Source organism: Mauremys mutica, chromosome 1, assembly GCF_020497125.1.
Source record: "Mauremys mutica isolate MM-2020 ecotype Southern chromosome 1, ASM2049712v1, whole genome shotgun sequence".
NCBI lineage: Eukaryota > Metazoa > Chordata > Testudines > Geoemydidae > Mauremys > Mauremys mutica.
This window is the reverse complement of record NC_059072.1, coordinates 55718338-55739995: the sequence shown is the minus strand read 5'-3', so window position 1 is coordinate 55739995 and position 21658 is coordinate 55718338. Positions and strand designations below refer to the sequence as shown.

At 43.3% G+C, this 21658-nt stretch overlaps 1 protein-coding gene across 7 annotated transcripts in view; it reads right to left on the bottom strand.

Moving 5' to 3' along the window:
- The window catches only part of PPHLN1 (periphilin 1), a 156554-nt gene extending 134924 nt beyond the window's left edge, over positions 1 to 21630 (bottom strand). For 2 of the 7 annotated variants that reach the window (XM_045032006.1, XM_045032016.1), the window contains exons 1-2: positions 21503 to 21630; positions 1266 to 1315 (exon numbers count right to left, since the gene is read on the bottom strand). In XM_045032006.1, the coding sequence (XP_044887941.1) occupies position 1266 (1 nt within the window). In that variant the 5' untranslated portion in view covers positions 1267 to 1315; positions 21503 to 21630. The remainder of the gene's footprint in view (positions 1 to 1265; positions 1316 to 21502) is intronic. The other 5 variants (XM_045031981.1, XM_045031987.1, XM_045031996.1 and 2 more) reach the window with 4 other exon arrangements.
- Between the last annotated feature and the right edge of the window lie 28 nt (positions 21631 to 21658).

Here is a 21658-nt window from a genome sequence, read left to right as displayed (position 1 = left end):
GCCATAGGTCCCCGCTCTCTGTCTTCCACCACAGCCCTGGAAACCACACTCCTGAGAGGGGCCGCCTACGGCCTGAGCTAGTGCATGTGTGCTGACGTGGGAGCTGCACTTCAGGCCCCGGCAGCAGGCTGTCACTCCTGCGATAACCAGACTTTTAGTATCCAGTCAGTACATCTGACCGGACACTGCCAGTTTCCCTGTTCAACCATACTTTTGAAGACCAGACACCTAGGAACCCTAAGCAGCACCAGTCCACTATACACCGCTTACAATCTCCACTTGTACAAAAGCCTTCCCCACCAACCCTGCACACAAATGTTACTGCAACATTAAGATTGCACAGTTAAAATCACAGCCAGGAAATGCAAAAAGTAATTCACTTCACTTTCTAATAAGGTTGAACAATTCCAAAATATTACATTTCAATTTCCATGTAGTCTTTCTATGGATCAGTTTAGTCATCTGTAAAATTACAAAAGCATGATGCAGAACTCAGAAAAGAGGTGTGAAGCTTAGCATGTTTAATGTGTTTTTAAAAATTGTGGTCTTTGACAGAATGCAAAATCTCTTTTTCTTGGAATTAAATTAATCAGAATTTCTATTCTTAAATAATCTGTATAAAGTGAATCCAGGTTGGAGTACAACCATTACTATAATAAGAAAACCTCACAATCTAGCATGTAACATAATTCACCAAACTTAAGGGATCCAGTAGGAAGTGGCAAAAAATGACAAAAATGGAAAACCCCAATCTGAAATGTATTTTGGGATAAATATAGAAATACAAAAGAAAGACATCAATTAAATAAGAGTTTCCTAAAATTACATTTAAATTCTTTTCCTCTTGGGTAATGGTAGTTCCAACTATTAAAACTGAATAGTCCATACGGGGGAAAAAACAGACATAGGAGACGACAGCCTACCTATGACTCCCACAGTACAGATCCAGTACAAAGTCTTTAATGTGGAGAGTCTTTGATAAAGAAAGTAAGGAGCAGGACATGCCAAAAAGAGACAAACACACCAACATTTGGAAAGTGAGGACCTATGAAACTTTCTGGTGTAACCTCATACTAGGAAAAACACCAAACAAAACCAAAACCGAAAAGCAACTATACTCAGGATTTTTAAAAAAGAGTAATGACAAAAATCTGGTAAGCTTATTTATTGCACTATTTCTTAACTGTTACCACAAGTAGTACTAGTTTAGCTATATATATTTTGCAAAAGAGCACAAACAAAAACTTTGTATCTGTATCACTTACTTTTGTGTCTATTTTATCAACCAGTATTTGAAGTCCCATTCAATTAGTTCCTAAGAAATTTAAAAAAAAAATACATTAGCAAAAAACAAAAAAACCCACCAAAATACAAAACAAAAAACCAAAAAATCACCAACCCTACACATTTAAAATACAATACTTTTGCTTTCTCACTATTACTTTTCACTAAGAAAATTAATCCATTCTTTTTAAAATCCAAATCCTAAAATGATGAGCTAAAAGAGATCCAGTGCAGAATGGTCCACTATCCTACACCAATATGATATGTAGCCAGTCAACTCAAAAATATCTAATTTCAATGTCTCAACCTTCCACAGCCAATTATTCTAGTCACTTGACCTATCTGCAATATTACAGCATTTTGGCTGTTTTAATCTGATTAGAAAGACAGAAATAAGAACCAGCAACATGTGACCAACCAGCACTCCAGACTACCAGTGGCTCATGAGGCACAGCTTAAGAACCCTTAGTCCAACAGTAGATCTCAACCTTTGGGGTCCAACCCCATTTTAATGGGGTCATCAGGGCTGGCATTAGACTTGTTCAGGCCCAGGACTGAAGCCTGAGCCCAACCACCCAGGGCTGAAGCCGAAGCCTGAGCCCCGCTGCCTGGGACTGAAGCCGAAGGCCCACTGCCCGGGGCTCAGGCTTCGGTTTCAGCCCTGGATGGCGGGGCTCAGGATACAGCCCCCTACATCTGGGGCTGAAGCCCTCAGGCTTGGGCTCAGACTTTGATCCCCCTTCTCGGGGTTATGTACAGTGAAACCCCGCTATAACGCAATGTTTGGGGTCCAAAAACTTCGATCGCACTAAATGCGGGGTCGCGGTATAGTGGGGTTTGTCAATGCTCCCCAACGCGGTGCATTGATGTGCGCCGCCTAGTGCCCCTAGTGCCCAGCAGAGGAGAGGAGCCTCGTCTCCCTGCCTGCCAGGGACAGAGAACTCCAGAGCTGTGGAAGCCAGTTCTCTCTGTCCCCGGCAGGCGGGGAGCCACGGCTCCTCTTGAAGCCGGAGAGAAGCCGGGGACTTGCACATGCCGGGACAGAGAGCACCGGCGCCCGCAGCCCCGGAGTTCTCTGTCCCCAGCAGGCGGGGAGCCACGGCTCCTCTTGAAGCCGGAGAGAAGCCGCGGACTTGCGCATGCCGGGACAGAGAGCACCGGCACCCGCAGCCCCGGAGTTCTCTGTTCCCGGCAGGCAGGGAGCCGCAGCTCCTCTTGAAGCAGGAGAGAAGCCGTGGCCCCACACCTGCCGGGACAGAGAGCACCGGCGCCCACAGCCCCGGAGTTCTCTGTCCCCGGCAGGCGCGGGGCTGCAGCTTCTCTCCCCTGCCATGGTGTTGGAGATCATTGGTACAGTACCGTACTGTATTATACCTTAAAGGGGAGCCAACCTGTGATCGCATTATATGCGATTTCGCGTTATGGCGGGGCGCGTTATTGCGAGGTTTGACTGTAGTAATCTTTGTGGTCGCAGTTCAATGAAGTTTGAGAACCCAACATAAATTTTCCCTTTGATAATTTTAAACTAACTCCCTAGGAGACAGCACTTTCCCCAGCTGTATGAAGTATTTGTACGCAATTACAGTTTCCACCATTTGAGCCAGTCTACATTATAAGTACAAATGAGTCAGGGGACCTATCTACAACTTGGTTTCATTTTAGAACATAGATGGGATTTAAACCAAGTTCCATAATCAGGACACGTCCAAAAATTTGGCCCAGTTACAGAACTTACTTAAGAGCCTGTCTACTCTACTAAATAGAACTGTGTTGTCACTAGGTCTACTCTGATTTGGTTGTAACTGAACTGGACAGGCCCTTTGTCATCCTCTCTCTAAACTTTTCATATTAAGTGTCAAATTTTGTAAGGTGCTTAGCACCCTCATCGCTCTTTGAAATCACTAGGTTCCCAGATATCCTCTCTGTTGTAGTGGTTAACATTAGAGGCTTGCACACTTTGTTGTTTCTATAGGCTGAGTGCATTACACCCACCAGAGGCTCTTGCATTCCTCCCTTCCCCTCCACAAGCTCCCTGTGTTCCACCATCCTATTCCCGCTATTTCAGGGACTCCTTGCGACCCCACCCCTCCTCTCATGCTAGTGACTCCATGTGTTCCCCATGTCTACCTTTCAATTTTTCCAATTTTCACCAAAATCCATAAGGTTCTGGTCATTGATGCTTAAACCATTCCCTGAAATTTTGGAATTGATCGGACGTAGCATTCAAAAGTTATTGGATTACAAACAAACGCCATCAAATTGAATGTAAGGCCTTCCTTTGGTTGATCATTTAAGCCACTTCTGGAACTCAGAGATGTGTGGTTGGCAGTAAGCATTTAATGCCACTTGCTTGATGCAGTGATCAAAAAATCCACTCGCCTGTAGTCTTATCAGTTTTCACTACTGCTGCTCTAAACACGGTGGGCAGTAGTGAAAGTGGCAAGAATTATCATAAATATTCTGCTGCTGCTTAAGAATGCTTTGAGCAGAAGCTATCCACAGCGTAGCAGCCCTCAAAAAGAGAGGCCAAGAAAGGAATAGAGAAAGAGGAACTCACTGTGAGCAACCAGGTTGAATGAATGATAGAATGCAGATACACACATATGTGATGTCCATCACATCAGTGAGGAAACTTGGGGAGACAATGAGTAACAGGCACACTTTCCACCGACTCTCACAAGAGTGAAGAGGCTCTGCAAGTGGAGTGGGGAAATTGAGAGAATGCTTCCTCTGTCACCCAGCAACAGAGGGAGCTAAATATAGACACACACTACACAGAGTCTACTATGAAAAATTGAACCTGCAAGAAGTCAGGGTGATATCCTTTTCTTTCCACTCACAGAGGAAAGTATCAAAGAATACTGCCTTTTCACCTGGGCATTGTCCCTACTCCTGTTTCTGGATAGTAGGTTTAATCCTACAGATTTTAGGTATCTGGAGAAATTTCCACATCGTAGACTATCTGTGACTGGATAGGAATGAGTAGGCAGACAAATAAACTGAAGGGATAAGACAGAACAGGGAAGTGCAATATAGACAAGGAAATAAGGAGGAAAGAGAAAATGAGAGGAAGTAGTGAATACACTGCAGAAAAAAAAACAGAAAAAAGGATGAGAGACTTAAGACAACTCAAGAAAAACACACTATGGGTATGTCTACACTACCAGATTAGTTTGATTTAACTTAATTCGAATTTGTGGAATTGACCTTACAAAGTCGAATTTGTGTGTCCACACTAAGGACACTAATTCGACTTTGTGAGTCCACACTAACGGGGCAAGCGTCGACATTGGAAGCGGTGCACTGTGGGAAGCTATCCCACAATTCCCGCAGTCCCCGCTGCCCATTTGAATTCTGGGATTTCCCCACAATGCATGCTGGGGGGAAAAATGTGTCGAGGGTGGTCTTGGGTAACTGTCATCATTCAACGTGCTTTCGGACGTCTCAAGGGGAGATGGAGGAGCTTACTGACTCGCTCGGATCTCAGCGAAACCAATATCCCCATTGTTATTGCAGCTTGCTGTGTGCTCCACAATCTCTGTGAGAGCAAGGGGGAGACCTTTATGGCGGGATGGGAGGTTAAGGCAAATCGCCTGGCTGCTGATTACGCTCAGCCAGACAGCCGTGCAATTAGAAGAGCCCAGCGGGAAGCGCTGTGCATCCGGGAGGCTTTGAAAGCTAGGTTCCTCAGGGAGCAGGGTAACCTGTGACTGTTCAGTTTCTTTACAGAGAAGCTGAACCTGCCCCTGCTTCAGTTACTGTTGACTTTCTTCTGCAGTTACATACCCCATTCACCACGTTTCCCCCCTTCCAACACACGTTTAAAAATAAAGTTAATGGAACATTGTTAATTAACGTTTTCTTTATTAATGAATTCGCGTTAAAGGGTTGAAACAGGGACTCAGACTGTGGTGGGTAGGGTGTGCAGTGATGTTAACACCACTTCTACACTCGAGGAATGATAGGCTCCTGCTCCTAGAGCGGTCTGCAGTGCCGGACTGGTTGTTTCAACGGAGCCTGCCATCCCTCCTTTCCGGGACTCTGTGTGCGGGGGCTATGTGACCTAGTGGCGGGGGAGGACGGTTACAGATTCCCCTGCTGCGTGGCTCTGTGGTCCGGGACAAGGACCGCTGCATAAGTTCTGTAACCGCCCTCCCATGCCACAAAGTCACGTACCCCTCACCCACACAGAACATGGAAAACACCTCCCAGACTGACCAGGGTGCCTACTGACTGCACTGTGTGTGTGACCTGCTGTTGATCCTGCCCCCGTGTCTGTACCCTGGTAAAGGTGACTGTCCTATGCAATTAACAACCCTCTTTCCCCCACCCCCCTTCACAGACAGTCTTCTGTAGAAAAACTTGACGAAAATAGTAATTAACAGCAAACTACTTTAATAATCAACTACACAGTTAGGGGATGAAACTGGGATTGGGGCTTCGGTGAGCCAGGAAGGGAAGGACTTCTCAACATTTAGGGAATGAGAGCCTTCTTGTATTTGTGCACTCTGCAGGGGTGCAGTGACAGTTTTCACGGCCCCTGTCGCCCCTCCTTCTTGTTACTTTGGGTGAGGGGGGGTTGGGACTTTGTGGCGGGGGAGGGCGGTTGCAGATACAGTGCAGGGGGGCTCTGTCCTCCTGCCTGCGGTCCTGCAGAACATCCACAAGGCGCCGGAGCGTGTCAAATTTTCCCTGGGCATTTCCTGTGTGGCTGGTCAGAACATCCAAGCTCAGACTGCTGTCCAGAGCGTCAACAGAGTGGTGCGCTGTGGGATAGCTCCCGGAGCTACTAACATCGATTTCCGTCCACACATAGCCTAATTCGACATAGCCATGTCGAATTTGCCGCTACTCCCGTCGTCGGGGAGGAGTACAGAATTCGAACTACAGAGCCCTCTAGGTCGAACTAATTAGCTTCCTGGTGTGGACGGGTGCACGGTTAAGTCGAATTAACGCTGCTAAATTCGACATAAACTCCTAGTGTAGACCAGGCCTATGATCTACTATAGGGAAGAAGGGCGGGGGGGGGGAGGAAGGAAGAAGTCAGGATGAGAAAGATGCAACATCAAAAGCAAGAGAAGTGTAGTAAGTTCTAATTTTACAAAATCATTAAATAGAAAGTTCACTTGCAACATGGCACCACTGAATACAATACACACAACTGTTCTATTCCTTTAAACAGCTACAGCCTGAGGCAGAGACGACGAAGAATTTGCCATTTAAAGGGACTGAATTTGAAGGGAACATTACCCTAATATCTTTCCTACAGTCGCTGACAGAATTAATGATTACATAAATTCTGTCATCTTTTTATTTCCTCCACCAGTTTCATTAGTGGATTCATGTCTCATTTTCAAATAACAATTGCTTGTACATTGTAGTATTCTTGTCCTTGAAAATGCTCTGTTGCACAAGCTAAAGTCCTATCAGCATTTATAAAGTGATTATCTTTATATATACTGGCTGTACACGCATTAAAAAAACGTCAAGAATCATCATTAAAAAGAAAAAGATGCCAAGAATCATCATTAAAATCTACTTATGGTTGAAAATGTTATGAAGTAAATTGATTTAATTGGGCTGATAAAGATACACAAAGCAGTGTTAGACACTTTATTAAAATTTCAAAACAGAACTATTTTAAATTTATCACAAAAACTACTTAATTTATTCAACAATTTATATATACAATCATAAAATTAAACAGCATAATTTATTTTGAGTTACAAAGGAAATGAAAAAAAAACTTCTAGACTTCAGAGAAAGTAAAATTGAGTCTTTATTCTCCTTTTTAATTGAAATATTTTGTATTTATATTGAAGTTTTCCTTTAAAGGAAATATTCTGTTCCAAGTAGCTCCAACTGTAGAAGAGGCCACAGGTCTATGTATCTAGGTATTTCTAATGCACCAATTATTGTCATATCTCAATGATAGTTAGTCACTATTCTGTAAACTTTATCCTAACTGAAAGTCTAAACTTGCTTTACCTTTTGCTCATCCAGCATAAAAAAGTAATTCTATGAAGCCCAACCTCCCAGTCAATTTTAAGTGTAATGTCTTTATAAGGTCTAGCACAAAAACTGTGCTGTATGAGCATTATTAAGGAAAAAACAATTTTGAATTAAAAGTTAATAGGCTGTAATAGTTTTATTACAAAAGAAAAATGGTCTTCCTAAGGGTTATTTAAAGCATTCACGTGCTGAAGTGATGTGCACTAATATACATTTGTAAATAAATAGCTGAAGACTAAAATTTTCAAATAAAAGCTAACTTTACGTTCCTATGTGTGGGATTTTCTAATGACTCAAGGTGGCCAATCTATTTTATCAAAAAGAAGGTTAAGGGGTGACTTGATCACAATCTAAGTATCTACATGGGGAACAGAAATTTGATAACAGATGGCTCTTAAATTTAGCAGAAAAAGATATATCAAGATCCAATGGCTGGAAGTTGAAGCTAGACAAATTCAAACTAGAAATAAGGCACTTTTATTTTTATTTTTTAAAAACCATAAGGGTAATTAACCATTGGAACAACTTACCAAGGGTTGTGGTGCATTCTCCATCACTGATCATTTTAAAATATAGATCGTATGTTACCATAAAAGATATTTTCTAGTTCAACCACAGCTATTGGACTTGGAGCATGAATTAATTCAAGGAAGACCTTTGATCTGTGTTATAAAGCTGTTCAGATTAGATGATCACCATGTTCCCTTCTGGCCTTAAATCTATGAATTAACAAAGATTTAAGAAGATGAAATGAGATTTTCAAAAATGCACAAGAACATAGGCACTTCAGAAAATTCTTAACTATCTAAATACAGACAGGCTCCTATTTTTAAAAATTTAGCCAAAAACTTCATTCAGATGAAGGCAGATCCTACATTTTTTTGGGCTCCTGCACAAATAATATCTGTTGATATTTGGAAAGTTTCCAATCAACAGATATTGGACTGGCCTATTTTGAATCCTGCTTTAACAACAAATGCCAATCATGAAATTCCCCAAATCAGTGGGGCTACTCATATTAGTAAGGATTTGATGAATCAGACCCTAAGATTGTAATACTATAATCAGAATTAACTGTCCTCTCACTATAATAAAATTTCTCTCAAAATTGGATACTGTATATTTTGTCTTGTATCCAAACATATGTGATAGATATTGACTGTGCTGCATTTACTAATAGAGAACTTTGACCTCCATAGTTTTTCTACTACAGTATACTTTTGGGTTTCTGAAACCTTATTATCCAGATCCCATTATTTCTGGACAACACAGAGGTTCAGATCATAGAGCAGAGACCTCCTGCCAGGAAAGGCCATCCTGCTACTGAATGGCTACTGTGACAGTGCAGGGAGCGCTCCACAGCTCCACGGGAATAAGTGAGTGGGGCCATGACTGCGGAGCTGAAGAGGACTCCCTGAACTGCCTCTGGGCCAGTGATACCTGATCTCTGCAGGTGCAAGGTGTAGAGAAGGCTACTGTTCTGACCAGGAATCTCTGCTCTGCCCCACCAGGACCACAGCCTCCCCACTGCCCTTTGCGCGTGCAGTAATCCAGGAAGGGTAGGAGCATGTAGCATGTATAAAGATGATGTTTGCTTATTTCCTATAGTAATATGTTGTAATGTAAGTAGGCCCAAAAATCTATTTCCTAAAAACAGGTTTGACAATAGTCAAGAGAGGCATGGTAAAGTACGAGTAAAGTGAAGTGAGACAATTCAGAGATAAGTTAAGGCACAACCCCAGTTCATGTTGTAAACATGTTTTGGTCCTAATTGGTTTTTACAAATGTTTTAAATAAAATGTTAATGTTTTGGAAAATGCTACTTATAATGCTAGTTACTGGTCTGGCATTGAGGCAGATGTTAAGACGATGCTTAATGTTAAACAGCCAATGAGAAAGTAGAAAATATTTAATTACGGTTAATGTTCATTAATTAAGTGGCATTATTATAGTTGATTATAAAAAGGGTAGTAGGTTGATTTTAGATAGGCACGCGGAGATTCTGTGGCCTGCGTTGTGCAGGAGGTCAGACTAGATGATCATAATGGTCCCTTCTGACCTTAAAGTCTATGAGTCTAAGGTACCACTAAAGAAAGAATTATATCCACACTCCTCATCCAGAGGCTGAACAGATATGCATGCATCTTTTCACCTTAGAATGCGAGTATAAATGCAGTGCATGATCATACTGTAATGCCTGTTTGATAAAATTAAGGATTTTATTTAATATAAAATAGTTTAAGCATTCACTGGTCATTCACAGTCCTCCACTAACTTAAATGATCTGTAACTACCCTGGAGGCTCAAACCTTAAGGAATTCAGTTTGGTTTTATTCCTTATGTTTAAATGAGTAATTGGAAACACATAAATCAAAGGTTACAAGAGGCAACAAAAGGGAGCCTTCTGCAGCCCCACTGTTATGGGAGCGAGCAGGGCTGTGACAGCAGAGCTGAGGAGGGCTCCCTGCGCTGCTGCTCCTGCCCTCTCAATTATATGAACTCCCAATTATCCAAATAAAATCCATGTCCACCCATGCTATTCGGATAATTGGGGGTATACTCTACTGTGCTACTTAGGCCTGGTCTACTCCTAAAACTGAGATCAACCTAATTACATTGCTCAAGGCTGTGAAAAATTTCACACCCTCTGGGATATAGTTAGGTGGACCTAACTGTATATGCAGTTGACAGAAAAAATTCTTCCATTGACCTACTTACCGCCTCTTGGAGAGGTGCATTACCTACTTTAATGGAAAAACTCCCATCAATGTAGAAAGCGTCTACATTACCATGCTACAGTAGTGAAGACACACCCTTATTTATTTACTGTATCAGTTTATATTGCCTCTGGGTCAGTGGTGATTGCTTTTGCTGAAGTATTCTCTCAGCTAATGGTGTTTCACCATATGTGGGAGACTAATTCTATTAATACTGTATAACATAAGCTGCTCCTTTGTGGCTTGCTGCCAAGAATCAGAGCAAGCAGATTATCACAGCAATAGGTCTTGCTTTGTGCTAGTGCAACAGACCTAATAAAAATGGTTTCCTTCTCCACAAAATAGAGTAGGATTATGTGGCTCACTTGAAAGTTTTAGGTTTTGCTTAATTTTTATTCCAGCTTTTCCTCTTCTCAGTAACATGAATAAGATGGAGGGGTTGAGATACATGAGTGACAGCCATCATTAACTTTTGCAATAGTAATCTTTTCTCTATGGGTTTATTGTTGAAGGATCATGCTACAGTAGGAACCCTAGAATTCTCCTTTTATGGCACAAGGTGGGGAGTTACCTTCTCACCAGAGTGATGGCACTTGGCATTTTGTCACCCTCTCCTTCTTTTGTATTAGTCTTTAGCTGGTAGGTTTAGTCCTCTACCTATTATGTGCATTGGTAAAAATTTTAAATATGAGTACTATATGTTTGTAAGTAGGTGGCTGGGAAAAAGAGATTGGGTAAATTTTGAAGAGAGAAGTATGGTGCTGAAGGAAAGAGATTTGTAAATAAGTAGAAGAAAGGAGAGGGGAAATCGCTACCTCCTCCCCTGCATAAAAACATAGGGAAAGAGATGAGGGAGGAGAAGAGAGAAGAAACAAACAATGAAAATAATTCATGGAAAGATGCATCATGATTAAGGATATGATTTTGGCCCGGGTATTTTTATTAAATAGACAGGACCTAGGCAATAAGTCAATAAATCACAAATGTACACAAGGCAGCATTAGGAGCTAGCAAATGGGGCAACTGCAAAGCTAAGTTATGGGCAGCGGGGCTTGGGCTTTGGCTTCAGCCCAAGCCCCACCTGGCGGGGCTGAAGCCTGAGCCGAAGAAGTGGACATCTGTTAAAGTCACAGAATCTGTGATCTCCCTGACCAAATCATAGCCTTGATCATAACCTAATACAGGAAAGAAAGGGAAAGCATGGAGTGGAGGCAGAAAGATAAAAATACGGAAAAAGGGAGAAAAATTACATTTTTAAAGACGTATTAAATAGAAAACTGATTGACAATGTTACGATTAAATACAGTAAACAGTACAAAACTGTTTTATTCCTTCATCTTATAGGAGTTATGATCTGGGGTAAGTGGCTTGGATGTATGGCAGCACATTTATTTTTTCACCTGGTTATCGAGCATTGGGTATATTTTTCAATTCCTGATGTTTATTCTGGTAAACAGACAGCTTTCTGTCTTTTGACAACTGCAAGCAGTGTGACAAAGAGGAAAAATAAATTAAGCTACCTCACCTATTCCATGGAGACTAAACCTTCCATCATAGTTATGATTTTTCCACCTTCTTGTACAAAAACCAAACAGTTTTGCCCACAATATATGGATAATTTTGGGAGGATATCCCCATCTGGGATTGCATTCACTGCTCTCTAATCCAGAAACTGAATGGAGGCATTACCCCAGATTTTTGAGTCATTCTCAAGTTCTGTGGCCGCTGAAAATATCAGTGGGAAGGCAGTGCTGCTGTACTAGAAGGATCTCCCCATCAAACTCTGTGCACTTCCTTGTTTGTAGAATAATGGGTAGATATTACATTTGAACAACTTCATGACACTTCAGACCCTCATACCTGATGCAAACTCTCCATCATGAACTTTAAGTTCCTTGAATGTAGTTTTCTTTGCAGTTCTCTCCAACCTAGAGTGAATGATTGGGTATGTCAATTTGGGAAACCCACACACAACATGATTCACTGGCAAAGAACTTTATTAACTCCAAGGTAATGTTGCCCGGTGGTATATGGTGCCCTTGCAAAACATCCAGTTCAGCAAAATTCAAAACTTCTGAAAATTAGGAAATACAGAGTTAAGGTACATACCCATGCAACCTTAACTCTGCCACCTATGGAGCTGGCAATAGACACTTGGAATTATCTGCATGCACTGCAGCTGCATTCACTGATAGGTTTAACTGTATAGGTTTCAAAGTGGTAGTCGTGTTAGTATGTATCAGCAAAAAGAATGAGGAGTATTTGTGGCACCTTAGAGACTAACAAATTTATTTGAGCATAAGCTTTCATGGGCTAAAACCAACTTCATCGGATGCATGCAGTGGAAAATATAGTAGGAAGATATATATACACAGAGAACATGAAAAAGTGGGTGTTGCCATACCAACTTCTGATTTGTGTCCATTTATTCTTTTGCGTAGAGACTGTCAAACCAAAGAATAAATGGACACAAATCAGACGTCAAGAATTATAACATTCAAAAACCAGTCAGAGATCACTTCAGCCTCCCTGGTCACTCAATTGCAGATCTCAAAGTCGTAATACTCCAACAAAAAAACTTCAAAAACAGACTCCAACGAGAAACTGCAGAATTGGAATTAATTTGCAAACTAGACACAATTAAATTAGGCTTGAATAAAGACTGGGAGTGGATGGGTCATTATACAAAGTAAACACTGTCTCCCCATGCTAATTCCCCCCCCCACACACACACACTGTTACTCACACCTTCTTATTAATTGTTGGAACTGGGCCATCCTGATTATCACTACAAAAGTTTTTTTTCCCCTCCTACTGATAATAGCTCACCTAAATTAATTACTCGTTACAGTTGGTATGGCAACACCCATTTTTTCATGTTCTCTGTGTATATATATATCTACCTACTGTATTTTTCACTGCATGCCTCCGATGAAGTGGGTTTTAGCCAACGAAAGCTTATGCTCAAATAAATTTCTTAGTCTCTAAGGTGCCACAAGTACTCCTCGTTCTTTGTACTGAATAGTGGAGAAATTAGATGGAGCAGCTTGGAAGAGTTGTGACTGTGATATAAGGTGACCTGAGGAGGACGCAACCCTCTGTGGATGCGTGTGATCAAAGGAAACAGGTACAAAAGTACCTTGAAATATCCAGTATATAGCTCATTTCAGCACTGTGTATCGCCTGTCTCAGTAGCTGGCACAGGGGTCTTCTGGCCATGGGACTGTCAGCAGTTAGGTGGGAGATGAGCATGGTCTGTGAGTTTAATGAAAGGTAACTGCAAGTATGGTGTTAGATGGTATTGTGTGCATAAGGGTGAAGAGGTCATAAAATTTAGCCGATGTGTTCTTTCTGTCTACGCTATAGTGAATGCTGCAGCTGTGCCACTGTAATGCTGTCATATAGACACTTACTATACAGATGGAAGGGATTTTTCCATTGATGTAGGTAATCCACCTCTATGAGTAGCAGTAGCTGCATCTACAACATGGGTTGCGCCAACCTAACCACAGCATTCAGGGAGTGAAATTTTTCAAAGCCCTGAGCATTGTAGTTAGGTCAATTTAAATGTACATCAGGCCTAAGTGTTTGAGTGTATGACAGATGTAGGTAGTTCCTTTCCAATGCAGTACAAAGGCAATGTGGGTATATATTATGGGTATTGGGACATCACTCTCAGAGGACACAATTAAGGCTGAGTATTTCCTGGTTTTAGAAATCTGAGGTTGAAATACCTTAATTCATTCCTAGTTTTCACAAGTCTGAATTTTACTGAACTCAGCATTCTGGAATGACATGATATACCTTAACTCTGCATTAAGTAAGTTTATTTATCAGTGAATTTTCTACCCTTTTTTTTTTTTTTTTAACTATAATCAGAAAGGTTGTTGGTAGGTGTTAGTAGTCATTTAGGCAATTCTAATTATAACATAGGTGCACAATTGAGACACTGCTGTGGCCAGGCAACAATAATAATACCTGAGACACGAAGCGGGTGAGGTAATATCTTTTATTGGATCAACTTCTGCTGCTGAGAGAGACAAGCTTTTGAGCTTATACATAGCTCTTCCTCATGTCTGGGAAACATACTCAAGGCAAGTCTATACCACAAAATTAAGTTGACCTAAGTTACGTCTACGCGCAACCACTGCAGTTTTATCGGCTTTACACATACACACTATGGTCCTTGTGTCAACGATGTGCATCTTCAGCAGGAGCACTTACACTGATTTAACGGATAGCGTGGGGCATTGTGGGATGGTTCTGAAAGGCAGCAACAGTCAATGTAAGCAACACATTATCTACATTGAGGGCTAGTCTACACTAGAAGCGGTACATGGTGCCACTGCACCGATGCAGCAGCGCCACTGTAGCACATCTGATGAAAATGATTTCTGCCAATGGGAGAGAGCTCTCCCGTTGACATAGCTCTGTCCACACCAGCGCCTAGGTCAGTGTAACTTATGTCACTCACGGGGTGGTTTATTCACATCCCTGCACGATATGTTATACCGACATAACCTGTAGTGTAGGCAAGCCCTGACACTGCGTCGACCTAACTACATCGACTTAAGCGCTATATCTCTCACAGAGGTGGAGTTATTAAGTCAGTGTGGTGAGTGAGTTGTATCTGTGGGAGCTACATTTTAGTGTAGAGGCTTACAGAGCATAGGATGCCTTATGTTGACCTAACTCAGTAATATAGACCAGACCTCAGAGTGTCACACCTAAAATACAAGGTGGAACATCTTATTTAGCATAAGTAATTAATACATATTTCAAGGGACCATTCAGAGTAATGTGACCCATTAACACGCCTCCAATCATAAGGGGGAAAAGGAGGGAAGAAAGGGATGTGGGGGGTGTTACAATAATTACAGATTATTGTAATAAGACATAAATCCAGTGCATCTATTTAGTACATGATTTTTAGTGTCTAGCAAAGTTATGAATTTAAGCTCCCTGGCTTGTCATTTGAAATTGTCGTGCAGGTTTCCTTTGAGGATGAGGACTAATAAGTCAGATATAATCACTTAGTGATCATGGCCAGAACAACACTGCATGAGATACCACCAACCTCTTACACAGCACTTTTCATCAGTAGATCTCAAGGATAGAAACATTATTCCCATTGCATACATGGGGAAACAGAGGCAGAGAGGGGTGAAACAACTTAGCCAAAGTCACCCAGCAGGCGAGTCAAGAAGTCAGGACTAGGGCCCAAGTATTCTGAGTCTCAGTCTACTGTTCACTACACCAGTCCACGTAGCTGCTTTGTGATTCCTAAGCATCACCACACCAGCCCCGCACAGTTTGTTATAGAGGAATGGGGATAATGGTCATGCTTTGTAATGTTTGAAGTATGTAGCTGCTAATAAGACTAGTGAGAGAAAGCTCAGATATGGCCTATGTCCCAAGAACTTGACAGTTTTATTACACAGTGGGTAAAAAAATTTCACACACAAAAAAACTTCAAACACAGACTCCAACATGAAGCTGCAGAACTGGAATTAATTTGCAATGTGGATACCATCAGATTAGGCCTGAATAAAGACTGAGAGTGGTTGGGTCATTACAAAACCTAAACTTAATTTCCCCAATACTAATTTCTCCCTACTGTTACTCAGACCTTCTTGTCAACTGTCTATAATGGGCCACTCTCTTACCACTTCAAAAGTTATTTTTCCTCCCTTGGTATCCTGTTGATTGATTGATTTATCTCATTAGACTGACCTCACACTTGGTAAAGCAACCCCATCCTTTCATGGATTTATACCTGCTCCTGTATTTTTCACTTCATGCATCCAATGAAGTGAGTTCTAGCCCATGAAAGCTTATGCCCAAATAAATTTGTTAGTCTCTAAGGTGCCACAAGGACTCCTCGTTGTTTTTACAGTGGGTACAGTAACTAAGTATGTGAAAGAAGACTGGGATAGGTCTGTCTCCTCCCTCGTAACATATACAGCCCCACCCCATCGCTGCCAGCTCACCTTCCCCTTCCCATCCCACATAGCAGGGGTTCTCAAACTGGGGAGCAGGACCCCTCAGGGGGTCACGAGGTTATTACATGGAGGGTCGTGAGCTGTCAGCCTCCACCCCAAACCCCACTTTGCCTCCAGCATTTATAATGGTGTTAAATATATAAAAAAGTATTTTTAATTTATTGGGGGGGGAGGGTCGCACTCAGAGGCTTGCTATGTGAAAGGGGTCACCAGTACAAAAGTTTGAGAATCACAGACATATAGCCACTAGTGCTTTAGTAGCCAGGAGTGTACAAAAAAAGCATTAGTAGAATCTGTAAACTTAAAGACAAGTGGTTTTTTTTGGAGGGAGAGGGCTGTATCTCAGGAACCTCTTGCTCAAATGACTCCAAATTTGGATCACTAAACCTACCCCGCTCCCCAAACGAGACATACCAAATTTCAAGATAACCTGTACGCTTATACAGATTTTAGAGCACTAAGAAGAATCCTCCTTTAAACAGAAAAAATCTCCTAATCTTAACATAGTAGATCTGGTGCTTCACTATAATACTGTATGTTATTTATCATCAGTAAGGCTACAATTTTGTCATGGAGGTCACTAGTCATCTCAGTGGGTATTTCCATCCTCCCTCCCCAGTGCTTAAGAAACATGTGATGTGCATCAAGTATGCCTGTGCTCAACTCCCCAGCCTCAGCAGTGTGGTTTTGACGCAAATGACCCCAAATCTGAATCACTAATACTACCCTCCTCCCTCATGAGTAACGCTACAAATCTGTTATGGAGGACACAGATTCCATGATTTTATGAGACTTCTGTGATTTCTTGAAAACTCCAATAATTCAGCCCCGGGCAGCAGGGTTGGGGCTTCGGCTTCAATAAATCCATGATGTATCATTCATTGCCCATGTCCTATCTGTGAATTTTAATAAAAATACCTGTGCCAAAACCACAGCCTTACTCATGAGGCACACCAAATTTCAAGGCAATCCAAGTAACAGTACAGATTTTAGAGCATCTAGAAGAATCAAGCTTTAAACAGAAAGCTGGCCTTACCCTTAACTATAAGTTCTGTTTTCTTTGTTTTATTGACACTTTTTATTTTAGTCTCCATATCAATACAGAGTACAACCATGGCACGTTAGAGCATAGACCACGTTCATGGCAGTGACAGACTTCGGCTTGGCATGCTCCATGTACGTGGCAGCATCTTGGATTATGTTCTCCAAAAATACCTTTAGGACCACCCCACCCGAGTCTCTTTGTATATCAGGCCCAAGATGCACTTTACACCTCCACAATGAGCCAAGTGGCGAACAGCTGGCTTCATAATGCCCTAAATGTTATCTCTCAGTACCTTTCCATGGTACTTGGCAACTCCTTTGCCACACCCAGATACGTCCACTAAGTTTACAGACAAAGCGTTAACTATAGCATACCTGGCAGCTCAGTATAATATTGCAAACTGTCAGTCAAGTCAAAGATTCTCTGAGTCTTACATGAAAGTGATCCAAGAGCAAGTCAGACAGAATTTCTGAGAACATTTTATGAAAGGTAAAAGAAAGAGCAAAACTTGGTGATACTACAATGCCCAGTGTTTTCAGAATGGTCAGTGATACCATTTGACTTTGTTTTACTTTTTTTACATCATGATATATAGGACTTGCCATACCGGATCAGATCCATGGCAATCTAGTCCACTATTCTCTCTCTGACAATGGTCAGCACCAGAAGAAAGAAAAAACAGTCACCAAGAACTACCACAGTAGGAAGCCTGAGGTTTTATACCTCTTCCAATTTATCATTAACTACAACAATTTTGAATATTCTTGTTATCTATATAAAAGTCTAACTCCTCTTTTGAATCTCGCTAAATTCTAAGGGTATTTTCTACACTGGCAGAGTTACATCGCTGGCAGTTACGGTGCTGCTCAGAGAGCGCTGAAGGGAAACTGCTGTTGTGTGTTCACACTGTCAGATACTTGTGCAACAAAGTGTTCACACTTGCAGCACTTGCAACAGTATTCGGAGCAGTGCACTCTGGGCAGCTATCCCACAGAGCATCTCTTCCTCTTCTGCCGCTAAGAGTAGTGGGAAGGCAGAGGGGGTCGCAAGGCATCCTGGGTCTTGTCCTAATGCCCCACGATGCATTGCTTCGCATCCCAGCAATCCCTGTGCTTCTTCGGCATTTGGCACCATCTTTCAATGGTTTCTGTACTGCATGCTCTGCTCTGCCTCTTCGATCTGCAGGAATGGATCCCGCACTGTTGACCAATATGCTGCTCGCTCTCACTAACACATCACAAGTGGCAGCGGAGTTATTCCTTAAACTACAAAGACAAGAGCAGTTCAACATTGATCTCGCCATGCGTAGTAGCTACGACACAAGATTGCTTGTGGCATTCATGGGGGTGCTGACCACAGTGGAACACCACTTTTGGGCTCGGGAAACAAGCACTGAGTGGTGGGATCACATTGTCATGCAAGTCTGGGATGCAAAGCAGTGGCTGCAGAACTTTTGGATGAGGAAAGCTACATTCATGGGAGTGTGTGATGAGCTTGCCCCAGCCCTGCGTCACAAGGACACAAGAATGAGAGCTACCCTGTCGTTGGAGAAGCGTGTGGCGATTGCACTGTGGAAGCTGGCTACTCCAGACTGCTAGTGATCGGTCGCTAACCAGTTCGGAGTGGGAAAGTCAACTGCTGGACTCATGTTGACGGAAGCGTGCAGGGCCATTAATCACATCCTGCTCCAAAAGACTGAGAGTCTAGACAACATGCAAGACATTGTGGATAGCTTTGCACAAATGGGTTTCCTAACTGTGGAGGGGCAACAGATGGTGCGCATATTCCAATTCTGGCACCAGACCACCTAGCCCCCGAGTACATTAATCGGAAGGGGTATTTGTCAATGGTTCTCCACGCACTTGTGGATCACTGTGGGCGTTAACACAGGCTGGTCCAGAAAGGTGCATGACAGACACATCTTTCAGAACATTGGCCTGTTCCAGAAGCTGCAAGCAGGGACTTTCTTCCCGGACCAGAAGATCACCGTAGGGGAAGTTGATATGCCCATTGTGATCCTGGGAGACCGTGCCTACACCTTAATGCCGTGGCTTATGAAGCCATACACAGGGCACCTTGACAGCAGCAAGGAGCGGTTCAACAACAGGCTGAGCAAGTGCAGAATGACTGTTGAGTGTGCTTTTGGCCATTTAAAAGCCCACTGGCACTGCCTCTATGATTTAACTGATTTGTTAAAAAAAAAGTTAAAAGAGCCACACTTTCTACAATAACTAAACTAGACCTGAATTAACATAAGTCCTGATCCTACAGTGCACCCAACATGGAACCACACTAAAAGAGTATGTGTAGGGGCCTCAGTGCCCAGAGCAGTTTGTGGGTTTGGAGCCTTAGCTTCATCCTTGTTCATTTTTAGTTATGACTTAACTTGGAAAAAGTCATCTACACAAAGCTTGCTAAGGGTAAAGGTATATAACCAATAACCATGAAAAGGGGAGCTGAAAATCTTGACACCTCTTTTGTCACATATCAGTTTTACATTCTTTTAGTTTACTAGTCAGAGATTACAAGGCCAGAAGGGACCAGGGTAACCATCTAGTCCAGTGGTCCCCAAACACTGTACCTCGCCCCACCCCTTACCCATGTCTGCGCATCTCACCCCCAGAGCCAGGGCCCCATTGTTACTCCAAGGCCTCAATACAGCTCAAAATTATTTGCGGGTTCTCCCCAACCTGACAAAGGTCCAGCCCCCTCGCACCCTTCTCTCTACAAAGCTCCAGTTCTTTTGCATTTTACAATTACTACTCAACACCTCTTTAAGATAAAAGAAATATCATTCATTTTACATATAGGGGTATGTAACACAGAAAAATCAAGGACAAAATTTGCGTCCACCTCCAAAAATTGTAGTTTAAGTGATTTGCACACAGGATGCCTGTGGCAGGCCAGAGCTAGAAGCCAGTTGTTCTGGGCCCCAGTCTGCTGCATTAACCACAGATTAGCTATTTTTCTTTCATGCAACATCCTTTCACAGTCAATAATTTCATCATATTTAATTATTTGCTAGACATATTAACGTGTATGTCCCACAGCACATTGCAGAGATGGGTATGCAGAAATAGCCCCATTGTAGAGATAGCACAGGCAAGTGCATAGACTGGTCTTAATCTTTCTATGAGGAACCTCTGTTAATACTAATTTTGAGAATGATCTGACTTTCTGATGGATTTTAGAAAGAATGTAAATTCAATTTAAAACAAGACTTAGCTGCAGTATTAGATAAGACATGAAATGCCACCACTTGGTTCCATAATTACCCCTCCAAACATCAACAGCAAAGTTTGAACATGAGACCTTCAGACCTACACCACAGAGCTCTACCACCTGGGGTGCTGGGACAATTTGTATAGAGAGGGTGCAGAGAGCCACTCAACCAATCTGCAAATATTGCATATGGCAGAAACCATTTCAGACCAGGGGGTACTGCCACACCCCAAGTTCCAGCACCTATGTCTACCACTTGAGCTAGTAAACACTTCACAAGTGGTTTCCCCAACTGCTTGGTAGCCAGCAGGAAGGCAGCATTGGGAATAAGGATGCCTGGTCCTCTTTCCAGCGCTGGGGCAGAAGCAGGGGGTGGGGAGCGGTTAGAGCCAAGCACAGCATGTGGGTACCGACGCCTCAGGAGGCAGCCTGGTTACTCTAACGTATGAGACCTCGGTTCAGTCTCAGCTCTGACCAAAGCGACCATCATCAGCCGCAGTCACATCATCCGTGGAACTAGGGTGACCAGATGTCCCGATTTTATAGGGACAGTCCCGACATTTGAGGCTTATTTTTATATGGGCTCCTATTACCCTATCTTAGTTGGTCCTGCTTTGAGCAGGGGGTTGGACTAGATCAGGGGCGGCTCCAGGCCCCAGCACGCCAAGTGCATGCTTGGGGCAGCAGACCACCGGGGGGGGGGGGCGCTCTGCCAGCGCCGTGAGGGCGGCAGGCAGGCTGCCTTCCGCGGCGGGTGCAGACCTGCCTACGGGAGGTCCGCCAAAGCCGCGGGACCAGCGGACCCTGCGCAGGCAAACCGCAGGAGGCAGCCTGCCTGCCCTGCTTGGGGCGGCAAAATCCCTAGAGCCGCCTCTGGACTAGGTGATCTCCTGAGGTCCCTGCCAACCCTAAGAATCTATGATACCCCCATCCCGATTTTTCGCACTTGCTGTCCGGTCACCCTAGGTGGAACAGAGGCGGGCCGCACTGACCCGCCGGCGGGAGAGGAGCTGGGAGCTCGTGCACTCCGCCCGCCGCAAGGGCAACGCAGGCTCGCGGGGAGCCGGGGCAGCTCCGGGTCGCAGCGGGGGCTCAAGCTGCTACCGTGCGCCCCGGGGCACGTGGCTGGGCCGTGGGCCCCTCACGGGGCTGTGCACGCGGGACCAGAAAAACCGGAAACTACCCACTCAGCCGTCCTTGGCGCCGCCTCGCGCACTTACCCCCCACGCGCCAGCTCGCAGCGTCTCTCCCCTAAAGCGACAGCGGGCCCGGTTCGTGGTCCCAGGCCACTTCCGGCGCTTGGCGTGACGTAACCGGAAATACCCGCCTCCCTTCAACTCTTGTCGCCCGTTATTGGCTAAAGAGTGTGTGTATTG